This window comes from Diabrotica virgifera, chromosome 1, assembly GCF_917563875.1.
Source record: "Diabrotica virgifera virgifera chromosome 1, PGI_DIABVI_V3a".
Taxonomy (NCBI): Eukaryota; Metazoa; Arthropoda; class Insecta; order Coleoptera; family Chrysomelidae; genus Diabrotica; species Diabrotica virgifera.
The window spans coordinates 315,456,499-315,483,374 of record NC_065443.1 but is presented as its reverse complement, the minus strand read 5'-3'; the positions used below and the strand labels follow the sequence as shown (position 1 = coordinate 315,483,374).

The window sequence follows — 26,876 nt, the reverse complement described above, 5'->3', positions numbered from 1 at the left end:
TTATTTTTTATCTCAGCCGCATTAAGAGCTAGCCAAAAACTTTATTTAAAAAAGTTGTAAGTTTTAAAAAGATCTATATGAATTTTTTTTTTATTTTTTTGGCGGGAAATTCGAATTTTTAGAACAATTTTAAGCTTTTAAATAAATCTGAAAAAAAAACTAAGACACTCGTTTTTACGAAAATTAATTATAATGTGTATGTTTGCACAATCTTTCACCCTGAATTTTTTCAGATTTTTAAAATTGGTGAAACGTACCTTTAAAAATAAAAAACCGCATTTTTTCGGTTTTTTTTTCGTTTTTTTGATACAATTTTATACATATTTTTCAAAAAATTTAACACTGTCACTACAATAGGTAAAAAACTGAAAAATAATTGGGATTTGTTTGATAAATATTTTTTGTAACGCCATCCATTTTCAAGATACAGGGCGTTGAAGAAAACAAAATTTTACATATTTTTTACGATTTTGCCGAAACTACTGGCAACATTGTAATAAAACTTGGCGGGTTTTAAGAGGTAGTTATTGTGCATGTTTTGATATACAACTAAGGATTTAATATTCATCATTGCCGCGCATAGGGGTAATGGTCTGAACTTTTCAAAGAAAAAAAGATAGTACGCCACTGACATATTTCAAATTAACAATCATTTTTGAATTCCTCGTTCAATTTGCAATAAAAAATCTTATATATATAACACCTGTTTATAGCGTCCTGCGCCTTCCGGTTCCTATTCTCCAGCCGCGTCGATCTGTCCAATCTCCTGGTCGAAGATCTCTCTCAGACATGGCTTTCTGAATTCCACTTATCCAGGTTGTTTTCGGTCTGCCCCTTTTCCTTCTTTCCGGGGGTTGCCATTCCATTATTAGCTTTGGGAGTCGATGTTCCTCCATTCTTTGTACATGGCCATACCAACAAAGTTGTTTTTGTTGGACTTCTTCAATTATGTTTGTTTTTCTATTCATAACATCTCGTACCCGTTCATTCGTTATATGTGAGACTCTGGAGATGCAGGCCGATCTTCGCCAGAAGTCCATTTCCAGTGCAAGCAACTTCTGTTCTGTTCGCTTATTCAGTTGCCAGGTTTCACATCCATACAGTACCACGCTTTTAAAGATGCTATTATAAAGCTGTGTTTTCTTTTCTTTTGATATGGTTTTTGACCAAAGTAGCGAGTTCAAAGCTCCTATTACCTTCTTTCCTTTCATAATTCTTTCCTCTATTTCGAATTCTGTCCTTCCACTTTGTTGGATTCTCGTTCCAAGGTATACATAATCAGAGCTTGGCTCGATAACCATATCATCCTCTAGATGTAACTCACTTTTCTGTCCTCCTATACACATATATTTGGTTTTCTTCATATTAACGTATAGGCCCCATTTTTTGTATTCTCGAAACAGCCGGTTTGTCATAAATATTAGATCATCTTTATCCTGGGCAATCACCACCTGATCGTCAGCAAAATGCAGTGTGTATAATGTTGAGTCGTCGTTTAGCTGTATCCCCATTCCAGAACACGATTTGCGCCACTTATGCAAGACCTCATTTATATAGATTTTAAACAGTGTTGGCGATAAGCTGCATCCCTGTCGTAGTCCCTTATTCACCATGAAGCTATTGAATAATCTGCTGTTGATTTTTATGTTTGCTTGGATATTGTTATAGAATTGTTGCACTGCTTTTATTAAAGTTATATTAATAGGGGATTTTTCCAGGACTTGCCATAATTTACAAAGTGGTACGGTATCATATGCCTTAGTTAGATCAACGAATAGTAGATGTATTTCTCTGTCTCTGGCTACTTTTTTTTCATTGAGTTGGTTGAGCGTGAAGATGTGGTCGATACAGGATCTTCCTGCTCGGAATCCTGCTTGTTGTTCGATCTCTATAGGTGCATATCCATTTTCTATTTGAGCTTTTAAAGTTTTCCCATATAATCTGCTAAAGGTGCTGGTTACAGTGATACAGCGATAGTTCTTGCAGTCTTCCTTGTTACCCTTTTTGTGTATTGGGGTTATCCATCCTGTTTTCCAATTTTCTGGTATGTTTTCTCCATTTGTGTAGTTGTTGAAAATTAAGGTTATTAGTTTGATCAATTTTGCAGTTCCATTTTTTATAAGTTCCGCTGGTATTCCTTCTGGACCACATGCTTTTTTATTTTTTAGTGATTTAATCATTCTCTCAACGAATTCGTCATTTAATTCTACGACTTGACCATTTAAATTGTAGTGCTTTGGTGATGTATTTATGTATTCCTGTCTATTTTCTTGAAGTTCTTCTTTGTAGTGGGTTTTCCATTTTTTTAAATCAATCATTTGAAGGTTTGTATTATTTCTGTTTTCATTTCTTAGATTTCGAATGAACCTCCAAGCTTCTGAGGATCTGCTTCCACCTAGATGGCATTCCACTTCCCTACATCTCTGTTCCCAGGTATTGTTCTCATTTTTTGTTAACATTTTTTTATATTTGATTAATTCTTGGCGGTATTGGGTTTTATCATATGCGTTTTGTGATTTTAACCTTTTAGGATATTTCTGTTGTTTTATTTGTTTCTGTTGTTCAAGTTCATTGCTCCAGACTATGCTGTTATTTTTCCTGGTATTTGTTATCTCCTCCATGCCTAATGCTTCACTGGCTGCTTCCTTAATCGCAAGTGTTATTTTGTCGTAAATTATATTGGTGCTACATGTCAGGTCAATTTGATCAAGTTTTTGATCCAGTCTGTTCTGGTATAGGAACCTGGTGCTGTCGTCATATAGCCCAGTTAGTTTGTATTTGGGTTCTTTGATTATTTCTACTCTTTCTTCTTTCGATGTTTCATTTATTGCATATTTGAAGAGGATTTTGATTCCAGATATTAGTAGGTAATGGTCAGATCCGCATTCTAAACCTCTATATACTCTTGTGTCTTGGATTTTCCATTCTGATTTTTGTTTTATTATAGTGTAGTCTATAATCGATCGTAGTTGTCTTGTCTCTTGATGCCAAGTGAACTTATGTATGTCCTTGTGGGGATAGAAGCCGTTTAAAATTTTTAGGTTAAATTGTTGACATAGACTAATGAGCCTTTCTCCATTATCATTGGTTACTTCTTCCCCGTAGTTTCCTACAATTAGGTGGTCCTTCTGTCTTCCTGTTCTTGCATTCAGGTCGCCCATCATTAATATCTCCCGTTGATCTCCGATTTTTGAAATCGTGTCTTCAAGCTCTTGTTGGAATGCGTCTTTTTCGTTTATTAATGTATCTTCGGTAGGGGCATATATACCTATTACTGTGGTTCTGTGTCCATGGATGTTTAAGTTGACAGTCAGAATTCTCTCGTTTATTGCTTCCCAATTTGTTATTTTATTTTTATATCTCTTATCGATAAGGATTGATACTCCTTTGGCAGCTCTTTGATGTTTTTGTACGCCACTGAAGATGTGGATAAAATTATCAATTTCTTCTATACCTTTACCTTTTCTTCTTGTTTCAGTAAGAACGGATACTGATATCTTGTGTTGTCTCATTCCTTTGATTACGTCTTCAATTTTTCCTTTATAAAAAATCTAAAAAATCTATCTTCTCATTTTTTCATACGACGCGCTGTTTTGCTGCAAAAAATAAAATATCTTAACGCTTCCAAAGTATTCGAATTAATTTTGATAATGGATGTATGAGTTTATTATGTATGTAGATGTAGAAACTACTAGAAGTTCGAATACTTTGTAAGGGTTAAGATCTTTTATTTTTTGAATAAAAATGGCGCGTCGTATGAAAAAATAAGAAGATACATTTTTTGTCACAAATTGAACGAGAAATTAAAAAACGATTGTTAATTTGAAATATGTCGTACTATGTGTATGTCGTATATAGTGGCGTACTATCTTTATTCTTTAAAAAGTTCAGACCATTACCCCTATGCGAGCCAATGATGAATATCAAATCATTAATTGTATGTCAAAATATGCACAATAACCAGCTCTTAAATCCCGCCAAGTTTTATTACAATGTTGCCAGTAGTTTCAGCAAAATCGTAAAAAATGTGTAAAATTTTGTTTTCTTCAACGCCCTGTATTTTAAAAATGGATGGCTTTACAAAAAATTTTTATTAAGCAAACCCCAATTATTTTTCAGTTTTTTACCTATTCTAGTAACAGTGTTACCTTTTTTGAAAAATATGTATAAAATTGTTTCAAAATACGAAAAAAAAAAACTGAAAAAATGCGGTTTTTTATTTTTAAAGGTACGTTTCACCAATTTTAAAAGTCTGAAAAAATTCAGGGTGAAAGACTGTGCAAAAATACACATTATAATTAATTTTCGTAAAAACGAGTGTCTTAATTTTTGTTTTCATTTAAAAGTTTAAAATTGTTCTAAAAATTCGAATTTCCCGCCAAAAAATTTAAAAAAAATTTTTTCTTATAGATCTTTTTGGAACTTACAACTTTTTTTAATAAAGTTTTTGGCTAGCTCTTGATGCGCCTGAGATAAAAAATAAAAACATAAAAAGCCTAATTAGGCTCTAGGGGGGTCACATGACCACCTAGGGGGCTAAAAATTTCAGAAAGTGAGTTCCTCTATATGTGCTAAAAATTGGCCTATATGGAATTTAAATCGAGCTGGGGGCACTTTTCACCATCTTACCCGGCTAGGCCCTTTGTTTTTTCAATCAGAGGAATTTTTTCTTTATTTCTAACTCTAAATACATAACACACTAACATATTACAATTATTATCTAAATAATACACTGTTTTGGTTGTAAATATTTTTTTTGTAAATTATTATTTTTTTTGTATTTTTTTATATTGTAAATTTGTTTTTTTTATTATTATTTTTTATTAATTATTTTTTTACTACGCTAAGACATAAACCCGATTCAACATCTCGGAGGTTTACATCTTAGTTTTTTTTTTTTTTTGCTTTTCCTTTTCTCTTTTTTTTTTCTTGTTCTTTTCTTTTTTCAATTATAATATACAATAATTACTTAAATCTAGAGGGTTTAAAAAAATAACAACAAAACAAACATGTTTGTTTTGTTTTAATAAACATGTCTGCTTTGTTTTAACAAAATTTCTTAAATACAGGGTAAATTTTATTGCTACAATTTATATTTACAGTTTTTGATATGTTCGTAAATTGTTTTTAATATATTAATATCTTCAGAAAATATCAAATTGTTCATGTAGACGGGAAGTGGAATTTTTAATACATTAGGGGCCGGTTGTTCGAACGCTAATCAACAATGATCATTATCAAATATTTAATTACTGTCACCAAAACTGTCAATGTCAACATTGTTTGGGTTGCTGAAAACATAATTAATTACAATTATGAGATTTATTATTAATTATGTTAATAATTAATTATTGTTATATTAATTGATTATAGTCTCAGAATTGTAATTAATTATGTTTTTAAAGTTGACATTGACAGTAATTAATTATTTGATAATGATCATTGTTGATTAGCGTTCGAACAACCGGCCCTAAGATTATCATAAAATTTGTTTATTTACTGATTGATGTGAACATTCGAGGAGAATATGTAGTAGATCACCTTCTTTTCCACACTCACAGTTAGGTGACTCTGTGAGACCCAAACTGTACATATGAAGGGGGTAAAAGCATGACTCTTATGAAATGGCGATTTGATACAGAATGAAACCATCTTTTAATGGGAATTTCAGGCTGCATTTGTTTGTAATTACTACCAGTTCTCGTGTTTCGATTATATCTTTGTCAATTTTTTTTGGTGTCGTCTACTAATAATATCAATATCCGAAGTGGGTAGTAAGTTCATGGGAAGTTCTTCGCCTATTTCTAGGGCGAATTTGGCTAGCCTGTCTACTATTTCGTTACCCCTAATGCCTGCGTGTCCCTTTATCCATGATATAATGATGTTTTTTCCTAAATTTGCAATTTCATTCTAACGAGTCATAATTTCCACGAAGGTTAAGATGAAGGTTAACATGAAGGTTCCACGAAGGTTAACATCATGAAGGTTAACATGATGAACAACTTAGAAGCCTTCGAGATGTGGTCATATCGTAGAATGCTCAGAATATTATGGGTTCAACGCATTTCAAACAGAGAAGTCTTAAACAGAGTAGGTCAAGGCGAAGGTGACTTAATAAAAATGATAAAAAAAGTTGAATATCTATCTGGGGCATATAATGAGAAGTAGCAGATACAGGATACTGCAGTTAATACTCAACGGAAAGATCGACGGAAAAAGTGGAATTGGTAGAAATATGCATGGCTACAAAATCTTCATCAATGGACTGGCTCATCAGCAAATTAATTATTACATGTCGCGCAAGATCGAGAATGATATCGGCAAATAGTCATGGAAGCTACCCACGCCTAAAATTTGGGAACGGCACTTAAAGAAGTAGAAGTACGGTGCTAGTGGGTGGGAGTTACTTCATTAGAAAACCAAAGAAGCAATCTTGACTGTACCGTCTATGACTGTGATCTGATCGTCCCGTGACTGCTAGTGTGAATCAATTGTAACTCAAAATAATACATGATAGAATGCAACTACTTACCAATTGACTTGATAGCTCCGTTTTCTAACAACAAAATCCTATCCGCGTGCAGCAGATATTTTACGTGGTGGGTGCATAGTAGTCTAGTTTTTCCTTGGAGAAGTCCAATGATGCAATGATTGAAAATGTGTTTGCCTACTTTGACGTCAACTGCTGATAGAATATCGTCCAAAAGATATACCTGCTTCTCTTGGTAGATCGCTCTAGCTAGGGCTATTCTAGCCTTTTGACCCCCGGAAAGAGTACCACCGCTATCTCCTACTTCTGTAAATAGATTTATTAGTAGTAATGTATTAATATAACTTTGAATTTTGGATTTACAAAAGAATCCTACGAATATCATGGATTCAAAGAATGTCAAACGTGAAAGTAACTAGAAGGATAAGAAATAAACCGGAAAGAATATTAACTATCAAAAGACGAAAATTTGAGTACTTGGGACATGTGATGAGAGGGCAAAAATACTCATTACAATTTATTATGCAAGGCAAAATTCGAGCAAAGCGAAATGTGGGAAGACGAAGAACATCCTGGCTTAATAATTTAAGGGAATGGTTCGAATGCAGTAGTGCAGAGCTATTTATCGGCAGTCAACAGGATCCGCATTGCCATGATGATTTCCAACCTTCGATAGAAGATGGAACTTAAAGAACAAGAAGAACAGTACTGTACCACGTTGTATAAATTTGATGATGGTTTAAAAAAACAATTGAACTAGAAATTAGAGAAATAAACATGGCCATAACCCGTTAAATACCCTGTATATCAGTGTCAAACAGTGATTATGAGAGGAATCCAAATTTGAGAAAATATAAATAGGTCATATTTAAAAAAAAATGTATTCGACATACTTATACATTTTTTCTAAATAACTTTTTTCGATATTCTATGCCACAATGAAATTATCAGGCCAAAGTCGCACAAAAAGCTCATCCTATATGTATATAGAGTTGACCACATTCCAACATGCTGTCAAAATTAAGTCAATATGACAGCTGGGAGGCAAACATAAATATTATTCCATCAGTTCTTAATGTGTTTTAGATCATTTCAGTTGCGATTCTTTGTTTTGTACAAGGATTAATTTAACATTTTTACTAAAAGAATTAATTTAAAAAGATAATATGCTTCATTTTTTATTTGTTTTAAAGACTGGAATGTGAAGTATTTATGATAAAGTTCAGTTTTATCGGTTACCATGAGTGCTACATTTTAAACATAAAACAACTAAATAAGTTATCATCTGAGAGACAAAAACAATTGTTAAATGCTATAAAACGTCCTATAACAATGCTAAATAACTAATTATGTCCATAAACTGTGTGAACGGTAGGTTAACTCAGACCCCTTGAGGGAAAGTGGACATATATTATTTATTTTGCCAATCTTGTGCTTTTACATACTAGCAACATTTGTATTGTATACCAAGGACTTTACATGCACTAATGTTTATTTATTCACTGCTTAAAACTAAATAAAGTCGTTTAAGTACTTTTACAACGAAAAACTACACATCTTCAACAAAATGTTCGGAAAATACAACTAAAAAACTGTTAACGATAAAATACTTAAGAAACATGTGGTACAAATCATGATACTATAAAGAAAAAGCTAGTATCTTCCTGTAGCTCAAATTCGTCCGAGTTCGCGCATTATGAAGTAACTGGAGACCGGAATTTGAATTTTAATTCTTGTTAAAGTTAAATGGGATTTGTATGCATTCTGTGATGAAATTATTCAATTAGCAAAATAATATTAAGCGACTTTTGTGTTATTATTTATAAAAGACATCTCACTTTTACAAAAATAAAATACAAAATACACTTAGCTTACAACCGTGAACGATTCAAACTAATCGGACCAAATCGGACATTACGAACTTGCCGGTCTCCAGTTACGTCACGATTCCCCTTCTCTTCAGGATGTGCAATATATTATCTCTTTATTTATAGTATCATGGTACAAATAATATAAACAAACACAATGTTTGGCAGTTTTGCCTCCCAAACGTCAAGGAATATCCTAAATTCACTGCATGTTGTGAAAATGACATCTGTCATTTGTCAACATCGTCTCTTCCAGTAACATAAACATAGATATAATAACAAGTAGATTAGGCCAGTTCCAAAAAATAGCGTAACGCGGAGCAGTTTGGGTCGGTGGTCTATCTATCTCTCTCTACCGGCGCTTAGCTTTCTCTCTCTAGCATATGATGGCCGCCGCCTCTGTGTCTGTGTCGTTCCACTACTCCCACCTCTTGGTAGATACGCTCACACTCACACGACAGACAAAGATAGCTAGACCACCGTACTTGATATTGGCGTTACACCCCGATGCATTGAGTGGCATATAACTAGCCTGGTCTATTGTTAACATGTCTCTGAACATAAACCCTTAATTTTAAATAGGGAATGGACCATGTCCATTAACAACATCTGATATGAAATTACCTGTTTTGTCTCCTGATGGTAAGATCTGCATATCTTCGATCAGGCCACAAGCAAATATGATATCTTTGTATTTCTTCTCTTCGTACGGTTTTCCGAACAAAATGTTGTCCCTAACTGTTCCTCTCTGTAACCATGGTTGTTGTGTTACAAGTCCAAAGCCTAAAACACACTTAGATGTTTGCAAATATGAAAGAAGAACAAAAATGGGCAGCAGTTTTGTATTTAGATGCTCAAAAAATATTTACAATTGTTTTTTTAAATTTAAATCTTCATGTAATAAAAGTTGCTTTGTCTTACCTGTTTCTACTTGACGTACAGCAAGACTGCCGGATTCTACAGCGAGTTCACCTAATATTGAGGAAAGCAGGGTAGATTTACCACAACCAACTGTACCCATAATGCCAATAAATTCACCCTAAAAGAAAGAAAAAAGAACTTGATTCATCAGTTTTGTGCGATATTTTTTTTTTGTTTTTGTCGAATTAATTAAAATAGAAAGAGTTCGTTTCCACATTGAGTCTTAAAGAATAAACCCAGTCTAACTTATTTCGATGGTTTCTTGACTTTAGGCCTGATTGTAGTCCAATGCAGGTGAATTTCGTGAAGGTCAACCAAAATTCAACAAAAAAGTGAATAACTTTAAAGAAACAACAACCGTAGAAGCCTGATCATTGTACATAGAAGTTCCTACAGTTCGGTTCGAGAAGCTGATTTTTTAGATATGTACTTAAAACAGGAAATTAAGGACCATACACAATTATTCACGAATTTAACATAAGTTACTTCTTTCCATCGATTTCCACTAATATGTGAACATTAAGACTACCAGAATCTAAGGCAAGTTCATTAAATACAATTTACTACACCCCACCGTACCCATAATGCACATAAATTCATCTAAAAAAAAAAGAAAAGTTCGATTCAAGATGAATTTTGGAAAGGTCTCTCAAAATCCAACATAAAAATACATAAAAAACTGAAGAACCTCAAAGCAAACAGTTCATTTTCATCGAAAATCTGCACATTATCACGGAAGCATCAATTTTGAATGTTACATCATTTGTTGGTCAGAAGTTTTCATATAAGTGAGAAAGAACAGCCGCTGAAAATTATCCTGTACACATTATGACAACCCAAGCACTTAAAACATGGAATTTTAATCGTCCACAATTATTCCCCGATGTTGCACCAAGTGACTTCTATTGATTCATTTCCCCTAATACAAAATGGCGGGTGAAAGTTCTAAGATGATACCGGAAGAGATTCATGGCTTGAAAAGTCCAGAGTAGAAAAATACTTCGAAAATTGGTGCAAACGCATAGAAAAGTGTATCTATCGTTTTGGAGGGACTCTTAAAAAACAATAAATACATTTTAAGATTAAAAATATTGTATTCCTCTCTTTCTTAATTAAGAAGGAACAAGCTGAAAATGCGAGCATTATCATAACGAAAACTTTGTTTATTTACGTATTTTAATTCATAATATGGAAAATTGCTATTATGAAAAGTTGTTTAGAATTAAAAATTATGTTTTAATGTGCAATTAAAATTATATCATTATATAATAAAAATTATATCATTCTAATTTAAATGTTTTGAACTATAAGGGTACTTTACTCTTGATCGAAATTCATACTTTTTATATACCTCGTATAAAATTAATAAAATTTGATATATGATGGTTGCATCATAAATCTTAGACCATGAAAAGCTTTTTATGAAGAATAACTTTTCTTCGTCAAATTAAAAATAATGTAAAAATGTTGTTGGTATCCATAATTTGAGAAAAATCTTCAAATATTTTTTCCATTAGAAAAATGTAATTGCACATATCAGACCATAATTTTTTATTCCAAACAACATTTCATATAGTCGGTTCATTTAACTCAGACACAACTGGCTAGTGATTTTAGTCAGTAATTTTACCAATTTGGCAAAAAAAAAATTACTAAATAGTTAGTAATTACTAAATAATTAGTAATCTTGCCAATTTTGGCAAAATTGGCAAAAAACAAAAAAATTACCTACTAAAATCACTAGCCAGTTGTGTCTGAGTTTAGCGAACTGACTATAATAACAATTTTCATTTCATAACAAATGGAACAGTCCATTTATCATTAGGTACTCGGTACTCCCATTAAAGGGGAGTCCGTATACTCGTATAAACCTTTTTAAAATTGTTAATAAAGTATTGCTTTCAAAATATACTCAAGTTATATTTTTGAACATCGTATTTATTATATATAATAATTAAATTCACTATCAAATCTCATTGATATTTTATTAATACTTTATTTAAAATTTAGTTTGACATTCACGAAGTGTCAAACTCAAATAATGTAAATAACCTATGCTTTGCTTAACAAATTCAGATTAAAAACTAGCCTACTTACTAGCAACGATTTCAGATGACGTTTAGTGTGTCGGCAGAAAATAAAAGGATTGTGACGTCACATTTTAGACTTTGAGGTCGATTATCTCGAAGACGGTTAGAGATATCGAAATGCCGTTTTCAGATTTGGATTCAGAAGACAAAACTACATAAGAATCCATCGATAAATCTGCTATATGTATTGCAGGAACGGCAACGCAATAACACACCGACTTTGCGAATTTATAAACGAAAAGTTTTCGTTGAAAATCAATGGAAATATGGAGGATCTTCTTTATATAAATTAAACACTAGAGAGAGTAATAGGCCATCATAATATGTACTTAAAAATAAAAAAAAAATCGGCATGTCTCTACTATATTACATGCATAAACGGAACACACACCTCTTACTTTTTTTAACGTCTTGCTTACTTACTTTCTTTATCTTCAAAGTTATATCTCTGAGCTTGAAAATAATGGTTTCTCTTCTTTGGACACTGCTTTCGCCTTGTCCCCTTTTGGATAACGTTCTTTTTCCTTTCCCTTTTCCTTTAGGCACTTGTACAACGGGAGTGGCTTTCTCCCAGCTGAAACTGGCATTGGAGATGGATATTTCTGTATTTTGGTCTGTGTTATCTTCTAGTTCCTTGTGGTCGTAGATTTCATTTAGGTTCATATATGGAAGCTAAAAAAATAAAAGTTAAATGCTGATCTGTTATTTTATGGATAGAGAGAAGGTGACAAAGGAAGGGGAGATAAATTGGATGTAAATTTAAACGTAAGAAGGGAGATATACTGAGATACTTAGTAAAAAAACGGAAAACATAGAGAGAGAGAGAGAGAGAGAGAGAGAGAGAGAGAGAGAGAGAGAGAGAGAGAGATAGGGAGCAAAATCTGCTTGGAAGCAGATTCTTGAATAAAATAGAAGACCTAGAAAGATACAGAATAAAAAGATAAGCAGTGAAAAAAGGTCTAGGAGATATAAATAAAAGAGAACAGTGGTAGGGAGAGAAGCAGACGACAGATTGGAGGCTTATAAAGAGAGAGAGAGAACTGAGGCTGATTGAGCCAAGGTTCTCATAATGAAATTGATGCTATCCATGCTATCCACAGATACGCATGAAGATACCATAAATCTGAGGGCAACTAAGGGATGCCCTCAAGGCGGTGTATTGTCACCGTCATTATGGAACATAGTTGTCGATGATCTGATTCATGGGCTAGGCGCCCAATAAATCTGGGTCCAGGGTTTCGCAAATGATATCGTAATAGTAACTAGGGGAAAATTTCCCAGCAGACGCGATATGCCCTTCACTACATAGAGAACTGGTGTCTGAAAGAGAACCTCTCCGTGAACCCTTGTAAAACTAAACTGGTAGCCTTTACAAATAAGAGGAAGCTTACTGGACTGAATGAGCTGAAATTATTAGGAGAGGTACTGGACAGAACCAATGAGGTTAAGTTTCAAGGGGTAACCCTGGATTCGAAAATCAATTGGAATACTCATATTACCAATATAACCAATAGGGCTAAGCGACTCTCCTGGAACTGCAGACGAGTTGTAGATAAAACCTGGGGATTGAAACCAAAGGTGATATGTTGGTTGTACACATCAGTGATACGACCGACAGTCACTTATGGGTCAGTACTCTGGTGGCTTTGCAATCTTGTGTGACCACTCTCACCATCCTACAAAGACAAGCGCTTCTAAATATAACAGGAGCCTTGAATAGTGCAGGAACGGCTTCATTAGAGGCTATTACAGGTCTCCTTCCGCTGGAATTATATATTTCGGCGGTGACCTTTATGACCATCCTGAGACTCAAAGCAAACAATACTTGGAGGCCAAATTATGTATTGAATAGCCACACAAATATTACTGGGACTATACTTGAGGAATCCATCTTTATGATGAACTCAAATATGATGACACAAAACTAATCTTCACTGAGAAGATTAACACAACTATACCCTCTAGAGAACAAAAAGTCCCAAATATTAATGGGGACTTAATATGGTTCACTGATGGATCTAAAACTGCCCATGGTACTGGATCAGGAGTCTTTCGGTAAACATGTAACTATAATAAATCTTACAGCCTAGGTCAACATACAACGTTGTTCCAGGCTGAAGTTCTTGCTTTGGTGGCCTGCATTGATGAAATCATTGATGAAGACCCTAAAGCTAAGAGAATCAACATTTACACAGACAGCCAATCGGCTATTCAAACTATGCAAACGGCACCAAATCAAAACTGGTGAGAAACTGCAAAGATCTCCTCAATAACCTAGCAAAAGACAATAAAGTGTCTTTAATATGGGTGCCGGGTCAGGAAGGGGTGCATGGGAACGAACGAGCAGATATGTTAGCGAAACAAGGCTCGAGAGATACTTTTGAAGGCCCACAACCTTTCTGTGGCATCACTAAAGATACTATGAAAAACGAGGTTCAGAAATGGCTGATAAAGAATCACTAAAATAAATGGAGAACCACTCAAGGGCAAACCCAGACTAAAAAAATAATCAAGAATATTGATAAAAAACTCTCGAACAGTTTGTTGAACATCAATAAACGAGAGATCAAAACGGTCACTGAAATGGTGACTGGACATTGCCGTTTAAGAAATCGCCTATACAAACTAGGTAAGGTGAATGAACCATGGTGCAGAAAGTGCGAAATGGAAGAAGAAACTGCCATACACATACTATGCCATTGCAGTGTGCTAGGTGATGTAAGGCAGGACTTCACTGGTCAAATGAGGTTTGAACCAGAAGAGATCCTAAAACTACCAATAAGAAAACTGTTGGCCTTCGTTGAGGCCACAGGACTTATTAAAGTTTAGGGAAAAGAACGGGGTTTGGTACAAAGGTCTTATGACCAAGTGCCAGAGACTAACGAGTCTCGCCTGAGTTAAGAAGAAGAAGAAGAAGAAGAAGAAGAAGAAGAAGAAGAAGAAGAAGAAGAAGAAGAAGAAGAAGAAGAATGAAATTGAGTAGTTTGACGCAAATTCGCGAAAGACACGAAGGCCTTCGAGAAAATAGGAGATATACACATAGATATACATATAGCATAAAAAGAAAGGAACAGGAAAAGGGGAAAGAATAAGGGGGAGATTCTTTGATTTAAGTGTCTCTTCATTTCTTACACCAAATTGTATAATTAAAAAATCCTCCTAGCAAGCATACTTACATCTAGTAACTTCTGAATCCTCTTCAACGACACCCAGGCTTCAGTCAAACCATTCAGTACCCAAGGAAAAGCGTTAAGAGGGCTCACCAGCATGTTCAGAAGGGCTATGCTTGTAAACACAGTGGCAGCTGTCAATTTGTTTCCCATCAGAACGTAAGTAACGAACGTCAAAATGGAGATGACCACTGGAGTAGTAGCCCAGAAATATACGCAGAGGGCGTCTAGGTATTTACGACCTTTCAGGTACTTCAGTTCGGCGTCCCTTTGCCCTAGACAAAAACTTCCAATATATTGACACATTTTACCTTAATGATGTTTCTTAATATCATATCAAATTAATATAACAAGTCATTAGTCTTTATATTTGTTGACTACGAAAAAGATTTTGACACCATGTCATCAAAAAATGTTAAAGCCTTAACATAGTGCCGTATAGATCATCGCTATATAAACATGATCAAATACATCATCAAAATACGACAGCAAGAGTGAAACTGGCAGATAAAAAGACCAACGCATTTAAAATAAAACGGGGAGCGCGACAGGGAGACACAATGTCGCCAAAATTGTTTACAACAATATTAAAGCATATGAAGGGTACAGGGGAAAAAGGAGGAATGTCCTCAATTTTCCAATGTCAAGGAAATTTTCAATTTTTGTTTTAATAATTCATTAGACAGGTTATAGTGTAGGAAACAGAGGTTGAACCTCGCAAAATGGACACAAGTCCGGTTTTATTTTTTTTCTGGTATATCAAGACGTGCTTATTATGAGACTAACATTTTCTTAAAAAAATTCGCCCCGGAACACCCCTTTTCATCCCTTTAAAGGGGGTAATTTGTGTTTTTTGCGAAACGTTTTGCAAAAAATTTACTTAATAGTAAAATGAAGAAAACTATATTTTCTACTATTTATTTCCCGACAGCAAATGTCTATCACCCACCGTTTAGCGGAGGTGGTGCACCAAAGTTAACAAATTTTTAAAAAAGATGTTTAAAAAAATTATTTTCCCCTAACTGTGATGAAAATTAAGAAGAAACCCTGCGGAAATTAATCACAAATAAGTGGCTGATTTTTTGGTATAGGTTTCATTTAAGGCAATTGCAAATTTTTTAATTACAGGGTGTTACATTTTAAAAAACCCCTTTTTATACCATCTAAACCGCCTATGCTAGAGTAAAAAAACTTTCAGAGATTATCCATGTACTAGTGTTATTTACAAACTTGTGTAATGCACCCCCATATTTTCCCCGGAACCACCTCAAAAAAAAGGAGAATTAATAAAGAAAATAATCAAAAATTGATTTTGGGTCACCACTGTGGCTTTAGGGTGCAAAGAAAATAAAATAAGCATGGGTCATAATGTGTAGCAGAGAGTGTGTTCTTTTATTTTCCATAAATACGTTATCCATAAAATGAATAAGTGACGAAAAAAAAAACAAAAACTGGAGCCCGCCAAAACATTTCTGAGGTTTACGGCCCCACTGTGCCGTAACGGTTGCTTATACGAAAATGCATAGGGCCTTATTTGTAGAGAAAATTGTGGTCTTTAATCCTGTATAAGTTTTGTTTTAAAAAATGCATAGGTAATGAGAAAATCGTCAAAACATGATCTCCAAGGGATAGGGGTAGTTTCTGCAGTTTATTTTCAAGGATAGGGGTAGTTTCCGCAGGGATGTTGCAATAATCATATATATTTATGAAAAACCCTATTGATGGAGTATATGTCCATATGGGTCAAAAACCAAAAACAAAATTTTTTTTTAAACCCCCACTTCATTTATTTATTTTTTTTTTGGCTACAGGGGTTGCATTCAGAAATCGCTTTTGGTGTCCATGCATGGGTAATAAGAACGTGCACAAAATGATATATGAAGCATTTTAATAAAGGGCATGGTGTGTGAAGGATTCCAAGAAAATCTCTTTATTAATTCTCCTTTTTTTGGGTGGTTCCGGAAAAAAATGGGGGTGCATTATAGAAATTTGTAAATAACACCAGTACATGGATAATCGCTGAAAGTTTTTTTACTCTAGCATAGGCAGATCAGATGGTATAAAAAGGGGTTTTTTAAAATGTAACACCCTGTAATTAAAAAATGCGCAACTGTCCTTAAATGAAACTTATACCAAAAAATCAGCCACTTATTTGTAATTAATCTCCCCAGGGCTTCTTCTTAATTTTCATTACAGTTAGGGAAAAATAATTTTTTTAAAAAACATCTCTTTTAAAAACTTGTCAACTTTGGGTCGCCACCCCCGCTAAACGGTGGGTGATAGACATATGCTGTCGGGAAATAAATAGTAGGAACCATAGTCCTCTTCATTTTACTATTAAGTAATTTTTTTGTAAAACGTACAGGAAGGGCTACGTTTCACAAAAACCACAAACTACCCCCTTTAAAGGGATGAAAACCACAAATTACCCCCTTTCGGGGCGAATTTTTTTAAGAAAAGTTAGTCTTATAATATACACTCCTTGATATACCAGACAAAAAATAAAACCGGACTTGTGTCCATTTTGCGAGGTTCAACCTTTGTTTCCTACACTATTATATTTTTTATTTTACTATATGTAAATAACACTAGTTAAAAATGTGTTATGTCATGAGATAACAGGAATAATAAAATACCTATACAGGAGAAGAAGAGGGAATGTCACGGTGTTACTGGTTAAGAAGGCTTTTATTGTTACACATTGTTTTCGTGTGTAACCAAACATATGATTTAAAAAAATTACCATATATAACAAAACATATCATTTTAAATTATCAAAGCATATCGAGAGATGTCGCTAAGTTGCGTCTCAGAGGTGGGTTCATTGCATTGCGATGGTTTGCCTTAAATTGGCAGAATTGTTTGTATTTCCTTCAGAGTTGAGACTTCTGAGCTTCACTGATGAGGCATAAAGATGCTCAAATAGGTATATGGAGATGGTGGTCCAACTCTGAATCAAATATAAACAAAACCTGCCTTGATCTTTTTTATCTCAAAACATATCATTAATATTAGTCTTATAACTTTGAAAATGCTCTCTTGAAAAATTCAATAAAAGTGACATTCCTCCTTTTTCCCCTGTACCCTTCATATGTTTAAGAACGGAAATCTGAGTGAAAAAAGAGTCAACGGAGAAATACTTAGTCATTTGAGATTCGCTGACGATATTGTTCTCTTTGCTGACAGCATCTAGAAACTATACCTAGCCTCTCTGCAAGTTGGATTAAAAATCAACCATAAAAAAACACAAAATATGACAAATCTTATGTTAAGCGAAAAGAGTTTATTAAATCCCAAGTAGCACAATAAAAACATTTTAGTTTTATTTAAGGTTTATAAAGGTTTTATTGTAGTAAATAAGAAGATAATGGTTTTAAAGTTACCTTGTAGATATACTGCCACAACTTTAAAACTGTTAAGCATTTGTCACTAGTTTTAAAGTATCTAATAAGACTATCGAATAAGACTAATTAATCTTAACAGATAATTTGTCTTATTGTAGTTTTAAAATGGTTTATCCTCAGTTCACTTTAAAACTAATGAGTTTTATGAAGAACTACCGGACTGTTTGGTTTTATTAGATTCTAGTTTGTTACCTTTTAGTTTTATTGCAGTTTTAAAGATTCTCCTAATATGACTAATAAAACCTATTATTAAAACTACTTGATATCAAGACTATTATGTCAGTAAAATATATGCCTTAAACTTATTTTTTTAGTTTTCTTTAAAGTTGCTTTCTTAAAAGCAATTAGTAGGTTAGATTCACATTAAAACCGAGTGGCATTATTGACAGCAGCATTAAAACTAAAAGGTTTTAATTCCAAGGCAACCTTGCTTTTATGTAGGATATTATGCTCTTGAAAAGGTATAAAATAAAACCATTTGATCTTAATAATTCTATGTCGATAGACCAAATAGTTTTATTTGGATTTCGGCCATATTGCTCTCTAGAGATGCTGAAAGCCATGATATATTACAATATAAGGCTTACATAAAAATTATAACTAAGCGACTTAAAGACATAAATTCGATTTATTTTAACAATAAAACATTAAACTTGTAGATAAAATTATTTTTCTTTCAAATAAATATTTTTGGATTTAAATTTTTTTATTATTTTTATTTTTTTAATCGCCAAAGTCAGAAATTTTAGGGCGCTGGAGTTATTTAAACCTATTTTTGTTAACATTATCAATAAAGTTGGGTGGGCAAGTGTTTTTCTACCCTGACTGTCCGAAATAACCAAGTACTTTTTATTATTTTGTAAAATTAGTTGGCCTATGTAGAGTATACGGGTTTAAAGAATCATTTAATATGGTAAATTGTCTAAAAGTCTCCATTCAAGAAACCTTTTTAAGTTTGCTATAAAACTGCCTGTACTTAAAGTGTCTTTTAACATGGTTTTAAAAGCACCTTCACAGCAGCTTTAAAACCAGTTGCTTAAGAAAACAAAGTTTTAAGAAGGTTTTTATTTTTGGTTTTATTGACATCTTTCAGAGTGGGCCCTTTTATGCTGAATGCGGTTTTATTGCAACCTTAAGATTTACTTAAAAACCAAATGGTTTTAATGTTAGTTTTATTCTACAGTTTTAAAGCATCCTTAAAAAACTTAATAAACCCGTTCGGTGTTACTTGGGATGGCATGCCTATTGCAGAAACCAGCTCTTGTAAGTACTTAGGGCATGAGATAATCAAACGTGCGAACTAAGCCGCCGCATAGGATTCACTTGGGTGGCATTCGGCAAGCTGAGCTATGTCCTTAAGTCAGAACTGCCTATGTGTCTCAAAAGAAAAGTCTTTGATCAGTGTGTGTTGCCAGTACTTACTTGTGGTGCAGAAACTTTAACAATAACCAAGAAAGTATGAAATAAAATTTGTGTTACCCAAAGAGCCATGAAACGCTCAATGTTAGGCATTTCTCGTAGGGATCGAATTACGAACAAGGAAATGAGACGAAGAACAGGAGTGACATATGCCATAGAAAGAATTATGACCCTAAAGTGGAACTGGGCTGGACATATAGCTAGAATGTCGGATAATAGATGGACACATCGAATAATACACTGGAGACCAAGACAAGAAGCATATCGAAGTAGAGGTCGTCCGCCAACAAGATGGTCTGATGGCATAAAACGGATCGACAAAAACTGGATGCAAACAGCACAAAACAGAAATACATGGAAAAGACTGAGGGAGACCTATATCCACCAGTGGATAGATCCGGGATAAATGATAATGATGATATTTCTTAATGAAAGTTTGTGACGATAATATAATTTTATCGTCTAGAGTACGCCAATGAATTAAGTAAAACGTGTATTTGTACCGTCTTGGACGATATAAAGAAGAGGTGAGTTTATGTAGGTAGTAGTTCCCGACCATTTTTCGCTGTCGTGTTGGCGAGCTGAGCGAATCCGACAGTTTTCCTCTTTCCTATCCTTTTACCTATCCTTATACGAGTGATGATCGTATATCCCTAATATGTCTTTTCATCTGGCGAGCTGAGCGAGATTCCCTTTCTTCCCTTTCCTTATACATTCATGTCGTATTAATAAAAGCAATTCCTATTTCACGCGATCGTCAAAATCATTCATTCATGTACAAAATATCGTCACATCGGCTTGAACAGAAAGCTCAATGCGTAGATTATAAATATATTTTATTAACGAAATTAACGAGTAATTAACGACATTCTACACCTTCGTTGCAGGGTATGCCTCTCAGAGGAAAGGGGGGAAACTTATATGCAAGCGAACGTTGGTAACAATGCATTTATAGCAGAATACTCAAATCATATGTTTCAGTAATACTTTATAAAAATAAATTATAATAAATTACGGAAATTACGGAAGAAATTACGGAATTAATTATAATAAATAAATTAAAAATAAATGGTACGGTAAACAATCCTCATTTTTTTAATACGTTATTCCTTACAAAAAAAAGCTTTAATTTAAGCAGAAATAATTAAAAATCGTAAATTTGGGTAAAGTTATTAACTTTTTAAGAATTCCCATAAGAGCCCATGTTAAAACTTAACTTTGACCCTTAATAATAATTAAACGGCACGGTAAAACAATTTTTAAAAAATCAAGTCTTAGTTTTTTGAAGTAAACTATAACATACTAAAATTTAATGCAAATCTTTAATTCTTTGCCGAAGGTGTAGAACGTCGTTAAGGCTAATTATCTATCTTTTGTATGTTTTGATTCCAAATATTTGCAGTCGTTTATTCCAAATATTTGCAGTTCCAAATAAATTCCAAATAATTGCCCGAGCAGGGACTGCAATGTAACGCGGTCGTTGCGTTGTTGCTTCAGGTGCCAGGTAACTAAATCAGTCGAAGAAAAGAGTTCGCTTTCTTAAGACATTTTTTATTTGGCATCATGACATACAAAAGATAAGATAATTAGCCTTAATTACTCGTTAATAAAATATATTTATAATCTACGCATTGAGCTTTCTGTTCGGGCCGATGTGACGATATTTTGTACATGAATGAATGATTTTGACGATCGCGTGAAATAGGAATTGCTTTTATTAATACGACATAAATGTATAAGGAAAGGGAAGAAAGGGAATCTCGCTCAGCTCGCCAGATGAAAAGACATATTAGGGATATACGATCACCACTCATATAAGGATAGGTAAGTGGAAAACTGTCGGATTCGCTTAGCTCGCCAACACGACAGCGGAAAATGGTCAAGAACTACTACCTACATAAACTCACCTCTTGTACCTCGCTGTTGTTTATTATTCTTCGATCAACGCTCCAAGAATAATAATCAACTATAGTTTATTTTTTAACCAGGAGGAGTAAACTAAAAAGACAGATTCACACCCAAGAAAGTCACTAGAATAATAACCAAATACATCTTCCTTTTTGGTTGATCTAGTCGGCCCTCAACGGTAATCCATAAATATTATATTAAATTAATATGTCGCTAAAGAGTTCCAAAAACAACTGCTTTTTATATATAGGGTGTCCCAAAAGTAGTGGAACGGTCGAATATTTCGCGAACTAAACATCGGATCGAAAAACTGAAAAATACGTGTCCAATAATTTTCAAAAATCTATCCAATGACACCAAACACCAACCCCGGTACACCCCCTGGAGGTGGGGTGGGGGGTAACTTTAAAATCTCAAATGGAAACCCCTAGTTTTTCTTGCCGATTTTAATTCATTACATAAAAGTAAGTAACTTTTATTCAAGACATTTTTTCGAACTGTGGATAGATGGCGCTATAATTGGAAAAAACGATTTAGCCTGATACCATAGGTAAATTATAGAAACTGTCTAATATCTAGAGAAATACACTTCCAAATGAGAAACTAAAGTAGAGGTTTTTAATATTTTTCGAAAACTTATCGATAAACGCCACCATGGCCCTCCAAGCCGCCCCCTGGAGGTGGGGTGGGGGGTAAATTTAAAATCTTAAATAGCAACCCCCACTTTTTATTGCAGATTCGATTTCGTCATGAAAAATTAAGCAACATTTATTCGAAACATTTTTTAAAATTGCTGATAGATGGCGCTAATAAATCGTATTTTGCCAATTAAAGCGCCATCTATCAAAAATTCTAAAAAATGTTTCGAATAAATGTTGCTTAATTTTTCATGACCAATCCGAATCTGTAATAAAAAGTGGGGGTTGCTATTTAAGATTTTAAAGTTACCCCTCAACCCCACCTCCAGTGGGTGGGTTGGAGGGTCATGTTTGGTGTTTATCGATAGGTTTTCAAAAAATATTAAAAACCTCTTTTTTAGTTTCTCATTTGGAAGTGTATTTCTAGAGATATTAGACCGTTTCTATAATTTACCTATGGTATCATGATAAATCGTTTTTCCCAATTATAGCGCCATCTATCCACAGTCTGAAAAAATGCCTTGAATAAAAGTTGCTTACTTTTACGTAACGAATCCCAATCTGCAAGAAAAACTAGGGGTTTCTATTTAAGATTTTAAAGTTACCCCCCACCCCACCTCCAGGGGGTGTAGTGGGGGTTGGTGTTTAATGTCATTGGATAGATTTTTGAAAATGATTGAACACGTATTTTTCAGTTTTTCGATCCGATGTTTAGTTCGCGAAATATTCGACCGTTCCACTACTTTTGGGACACTCTGTATAAGCAGACTAACAATGTGACAATCTAAAAATTAAAGGAATAACACAGTAAACACAAAAATCGCCGATATAACTTAATTAACCTATGAAATGTCACTAATGTCAAAATTGGATAAATGTCATTAGTGTCAAAATTTTATAACAGTGGAGTAAACTTGCCTGCGGTTGGACCAATTACAAACAAGCAATACAGCGCGGTAAATTTGAATCACTCCTCTTGGTTAAAAAACAAACCATAGGCTTTTCGATCCGACTTTTATATCGTCCAAGACGGTACAAAAACAACTTAATTCATTGGCGTACTCTAGACGATAAAATTATATTACCGCCACAAGTTTTATACAATAGTATTTAAACTTACTAGTAATAAGTCTTATAAAGTGTTGTTCCCAAACGTACAATTTGATTGCCTTGATGCCCCTGAGTATTTCGGAAGTCAACTTCACTCTGCCGTCCTTTTGTTCCATCATCTTGGTACTAAGATCGCCGATTTTGTTCGCTATGCATTTATTTATGGGAATGAGGATTATGCTGAACAGGACACCAGCTAAAAACGCCAAGCCCACTTGGTTGTACAGAAGGTAAAGGGATACAAATAGCTGAAAGAAAATGAAAATCGTGCCAATAGTGTATAAGACTAAGGGCCGGTTGTTCGAACGCTAATCAAAAATGGAATTAACTGATCATTATCAAATATTTAATTACTGTCACCAACTGTAATTACTTTCAACTTTGTTTGGGTTGCTGAAAACACAATTGATGACAATTATGAGATTCATAAATCAATTATGTTAATAATTGTCATGTTAATTAATAATTAATCATTGATTACAATCAACTGATTGACGTACGAATGAGGCGTGTTGTTATTTGATGGTTGTTAAGGTACTAGTACACTTTAGAATACCAAAAATAAGCATTTTTTCAAGATTTTTTTCTCAGAATCTTTATTAAAAATGAACATAAAACTTTTTACATAGTAATAACTAACTCTTAGAGAATACAAAAAATATATCTTTTTTCATTTATGCACGTACACTAATATTGTAGAGGGCGCCAAAGTCAAGGCCTCGAAAAAAAGTAGTTTCGATGGCGGACAGCTAATCTCAGGATTGGGATCTCTGAAACAAAAAAATCGTACGGCATTTTACTCACGTGACAATTTACCACTGTTAGTGAAAAATTCCGCAAAACAAAGATTTTACGGAAATTTGTAAAATTTTTGTGAAAAAATCGCTTGTTTGATCAAATTGTAGCAAATTGTCACGTAAGAAACCTCCCTTTTTCAAATACAGTACGATTTCTTTGTTTCAGATATCAAAATCCTGAGATTAACTGTCCGCCATCATTTTTTTTTCGAGGCCTCGATTTTTGCGCCCTGTACAATATTAGTGTACGTGCATAAATGAAAAAAGATATATTTTTTGTATTTTATAAGAGTTAGATATTAATATGTAAAAAGTTTTATGTTCATTTTTAATAAACGTTATGAGAAAAATTTTTTTAAAAAAATGATTATTTTTGGTCTTCTAAAGTGTACCAGTACCTTAAGGGGACTTAATTATAATCAACTTCTTGATTAGCGTTCGAACAACCGGCCCTAAATATTTGAAAAGAAAAAGATCCGAGCAGATTTAAAAAATTAAACTCAAATTAAAAAATCAAACCTGGAATGGTATACTCCATACTGCGTGGAAACTTGGACAAGAATTAACAATCCGGTCTGTATCTGTAGACATGTAGTTCATTATCTCCCCCACAGATAATTTAGACATTAAAACCGTAGATCTCACTGATAAAGTTTTCCTGTATATAGTATTGATTATAGCTCCCCTCATTTTGAGACCGATCACAGACATCTTGAAATTAAAGTGGGAATCACAGAGAGCAGCTAAAACAATAAGAAACAAAAGTATAATCAAAATATAATTCGCATGATACCCATGAAACTGTTGTAGTCCTTTTATCAGAGATATGATGTCTAAAAACGAGACGAACAAACTGAATTTTGCCAAGGATGTCAATTTAAGGATCCCAAAAAATCTTTTACCCCCTGGCATCCCCTAAAAACCTACTCTAAGGGGGAGGGAAACGGAAAATATTCTTTTTCTTATTTGTTTTTCTTGTATGTAGGCTTAAAGCCTGTTTCCGCTTCAATATTAGCCTCCTAAATTGTTTAAATTACCGTACCATCTTTTTCTTGGTCTGCCAATACTTCTTCGTCGATTTGGTGACTTATCTCGTTCTATTCCTACTATCTTATCCTCCTGTACAGGATTTATATTAGCATCCAAAAAATAAGAGTGATCCATATCGATTTAATTTTTAAAAGTCTCAAACAAATATTATTTACATGTACTGTTTACATTACGTAAATGGGTGACATTGCTTCTGCAATGTACCTAGGCCACTCGTTTTGAAAACAATGGAGTCAGCAATTATGTTACTATTAGTAATTCACGGTCACATTCAAGTATGGTCAATCATAACAAATAATTGGGATTTATTTATAGATACGTAGAAAGTAAAGAAAGGGATTATTCATTATTCAGAAACCGACGTGGTTAGAGTAGAGACATTATCCATCCCGACACCAACTGGTTACTGTCATACATGGTGACTTAAATAAATATATTTCGGTAATTAGTGTTTCAACTTAATCAACCCCATCATCGGGGGTAACAACCCCCATCTACCATCCATGTGTGTCTTCTACATTGCATGCTCTTCGTATATTTTCGCTTCTTTCCCTATCCAACATACTTTTCCCTGATATTCGTCGGAGTATTTTCATCTCTGTTGTTTCTAGTAGTCGTCTCGTTTTAGATGTGTCAGGACTTGTCTCCGCCGTGTATGTCAATATAGGTCTAATTGCTGCTTTATAGATTCTTGCTTTTGTGTCTTGTCGTAGGTTGTTGTTCTTCCAGATTGTGTCATTAAGAGATCCCGCCGCTTCACTTGATATTAAGCTTTGTTGTCGTACTTCTTCTTCAACATCTCCGTAACTAGTTATATCTATTCCCAGATATCTAAACCTTGCTTCCTGCTTTATTTTTTTCCCATCAATTTCGATTTAACATCGTAATGGGTATTTAGATGTTGTCATACATTTTGGTTTTTTCTGCTGATATTATCATATTGTATTTCTTGGCTGTTGTATTGAAGATGTGGAGATCGTATTCCGTCTCGGCGATTAATGCGGCGTCGTCTGCACAACATAATATTTGGATTTCTTTGTGCCCCATTCTGTAACCATGACCATTACGTACTGCTTGTATTATTTCGCCCATTATTATATTAAAGACCAGTAGGCTTAACGAGTCACCTTGTCTGACTCCCCTTTGTACTGGTATAAACTGTGTTAGTTTTCCATTTATCTTTGCCTGTATTCGATTATGAAAGTAGATGTTTTCGATGGTTTGTATAATATTGATGTTTCTTCTATACAGTAGGTGTAAGACGTCTTCGACTTGGATGCGATCCAAAGCCTTTGTCAGATCTATAAAACATAGATAATATTATAGTACTCGATGGCCTTTTCTGTGATTTGTCTTAGTACAAATACGGCGTCTATATAGGATCATCCGGATCTGAATGCTTGTTGTTCATCTGATAAAGTTGTTAGTTTATTGATTTTGTTGGTTAGAACTTTTGTGGTAAGCTTAAGTGCGATGTTAAGTAGATCAGGAAAACATCGATTTAACAAAAATCTGTACGCCGTAAAAATGTTTCAGAAACAACGCTTGAAGCACCCAGCGATTTTGAGTTTGTTACGCGAAATCATTTTTTTACCACGTTTTTATATACCTCGGTGTTCATTGTCTGTTTCTCTGTCACTTTGTCGGGGAAAAATCTTTTAATCGATTTTAAACATACTTCCCGACTAGCCAGAGAGCTCAAATTTTCAGAATAGCTCATAACTCAACAGCAATGCAATATCCAACAGATTTTACATGGATGCATTGCACTTTTCTCAAAAGATGGCGCTACTAGTTTTCTCAATACATAGATGGTTTTGCCAATAAATGGTTTTCTCAATAAATGACGTTACTTTCTGGCATGTTAAATTTTTTATTCATTTGTAATAGATAATGAATATTTAGAATTGCCTATAAAATTGTGTGTAAAACATTTTCTTTGATTTATATGAGTTAAAAATCGATTACAAAATTCTTTCATAATATAGGAATTGAACCAACAAGACAGTTT

The 26,876-nt window shown here is 33.9% G+C and overlaps 1 protein-coding gene across 1 annotated transcript in view; it reads right to left on the bottom strand.

Moving 5' to 3' along the window:
* LOC126886405 (ATP-binding cassette sub-family C member 10) overlaps nt 1–26,876 on the bottom strand; it is a 62,009-nt gene that overhangs the window by 23,718 nt on the left and 11,415 nt on the right. The window contains exons 6-12 of the mRNA XM_050653340.1: nt 24,335–24,558; nt 23,029–23,266; nt 14,546–14,814; nt 11,793–12,041; nt 9,280–9,397; nt 8,983–9,141; nt 6,533–6,796 (exon numbers count right to left, since the gene is read on the bottom strand). Coding sequence (XP_050509297.1) covers nt 6,533–6,796; nt 8,983–9,141; nt 9,280–9,397; nt 11,793–12,041; nt 14,546–14,814; nt 23,029–23,266; nt 24,335–24,558 — 1,521 coding nt within the window. The remainder of the gene's footprint in view (nt 1–6,532; nt 6,797–8,982; nt 9,142–9,279; nt 9,398–11,792; nt 12,042–14,545; nt 14,815–23,028; nt 23,267–24,334; nt 24,559–26,876) is intronic.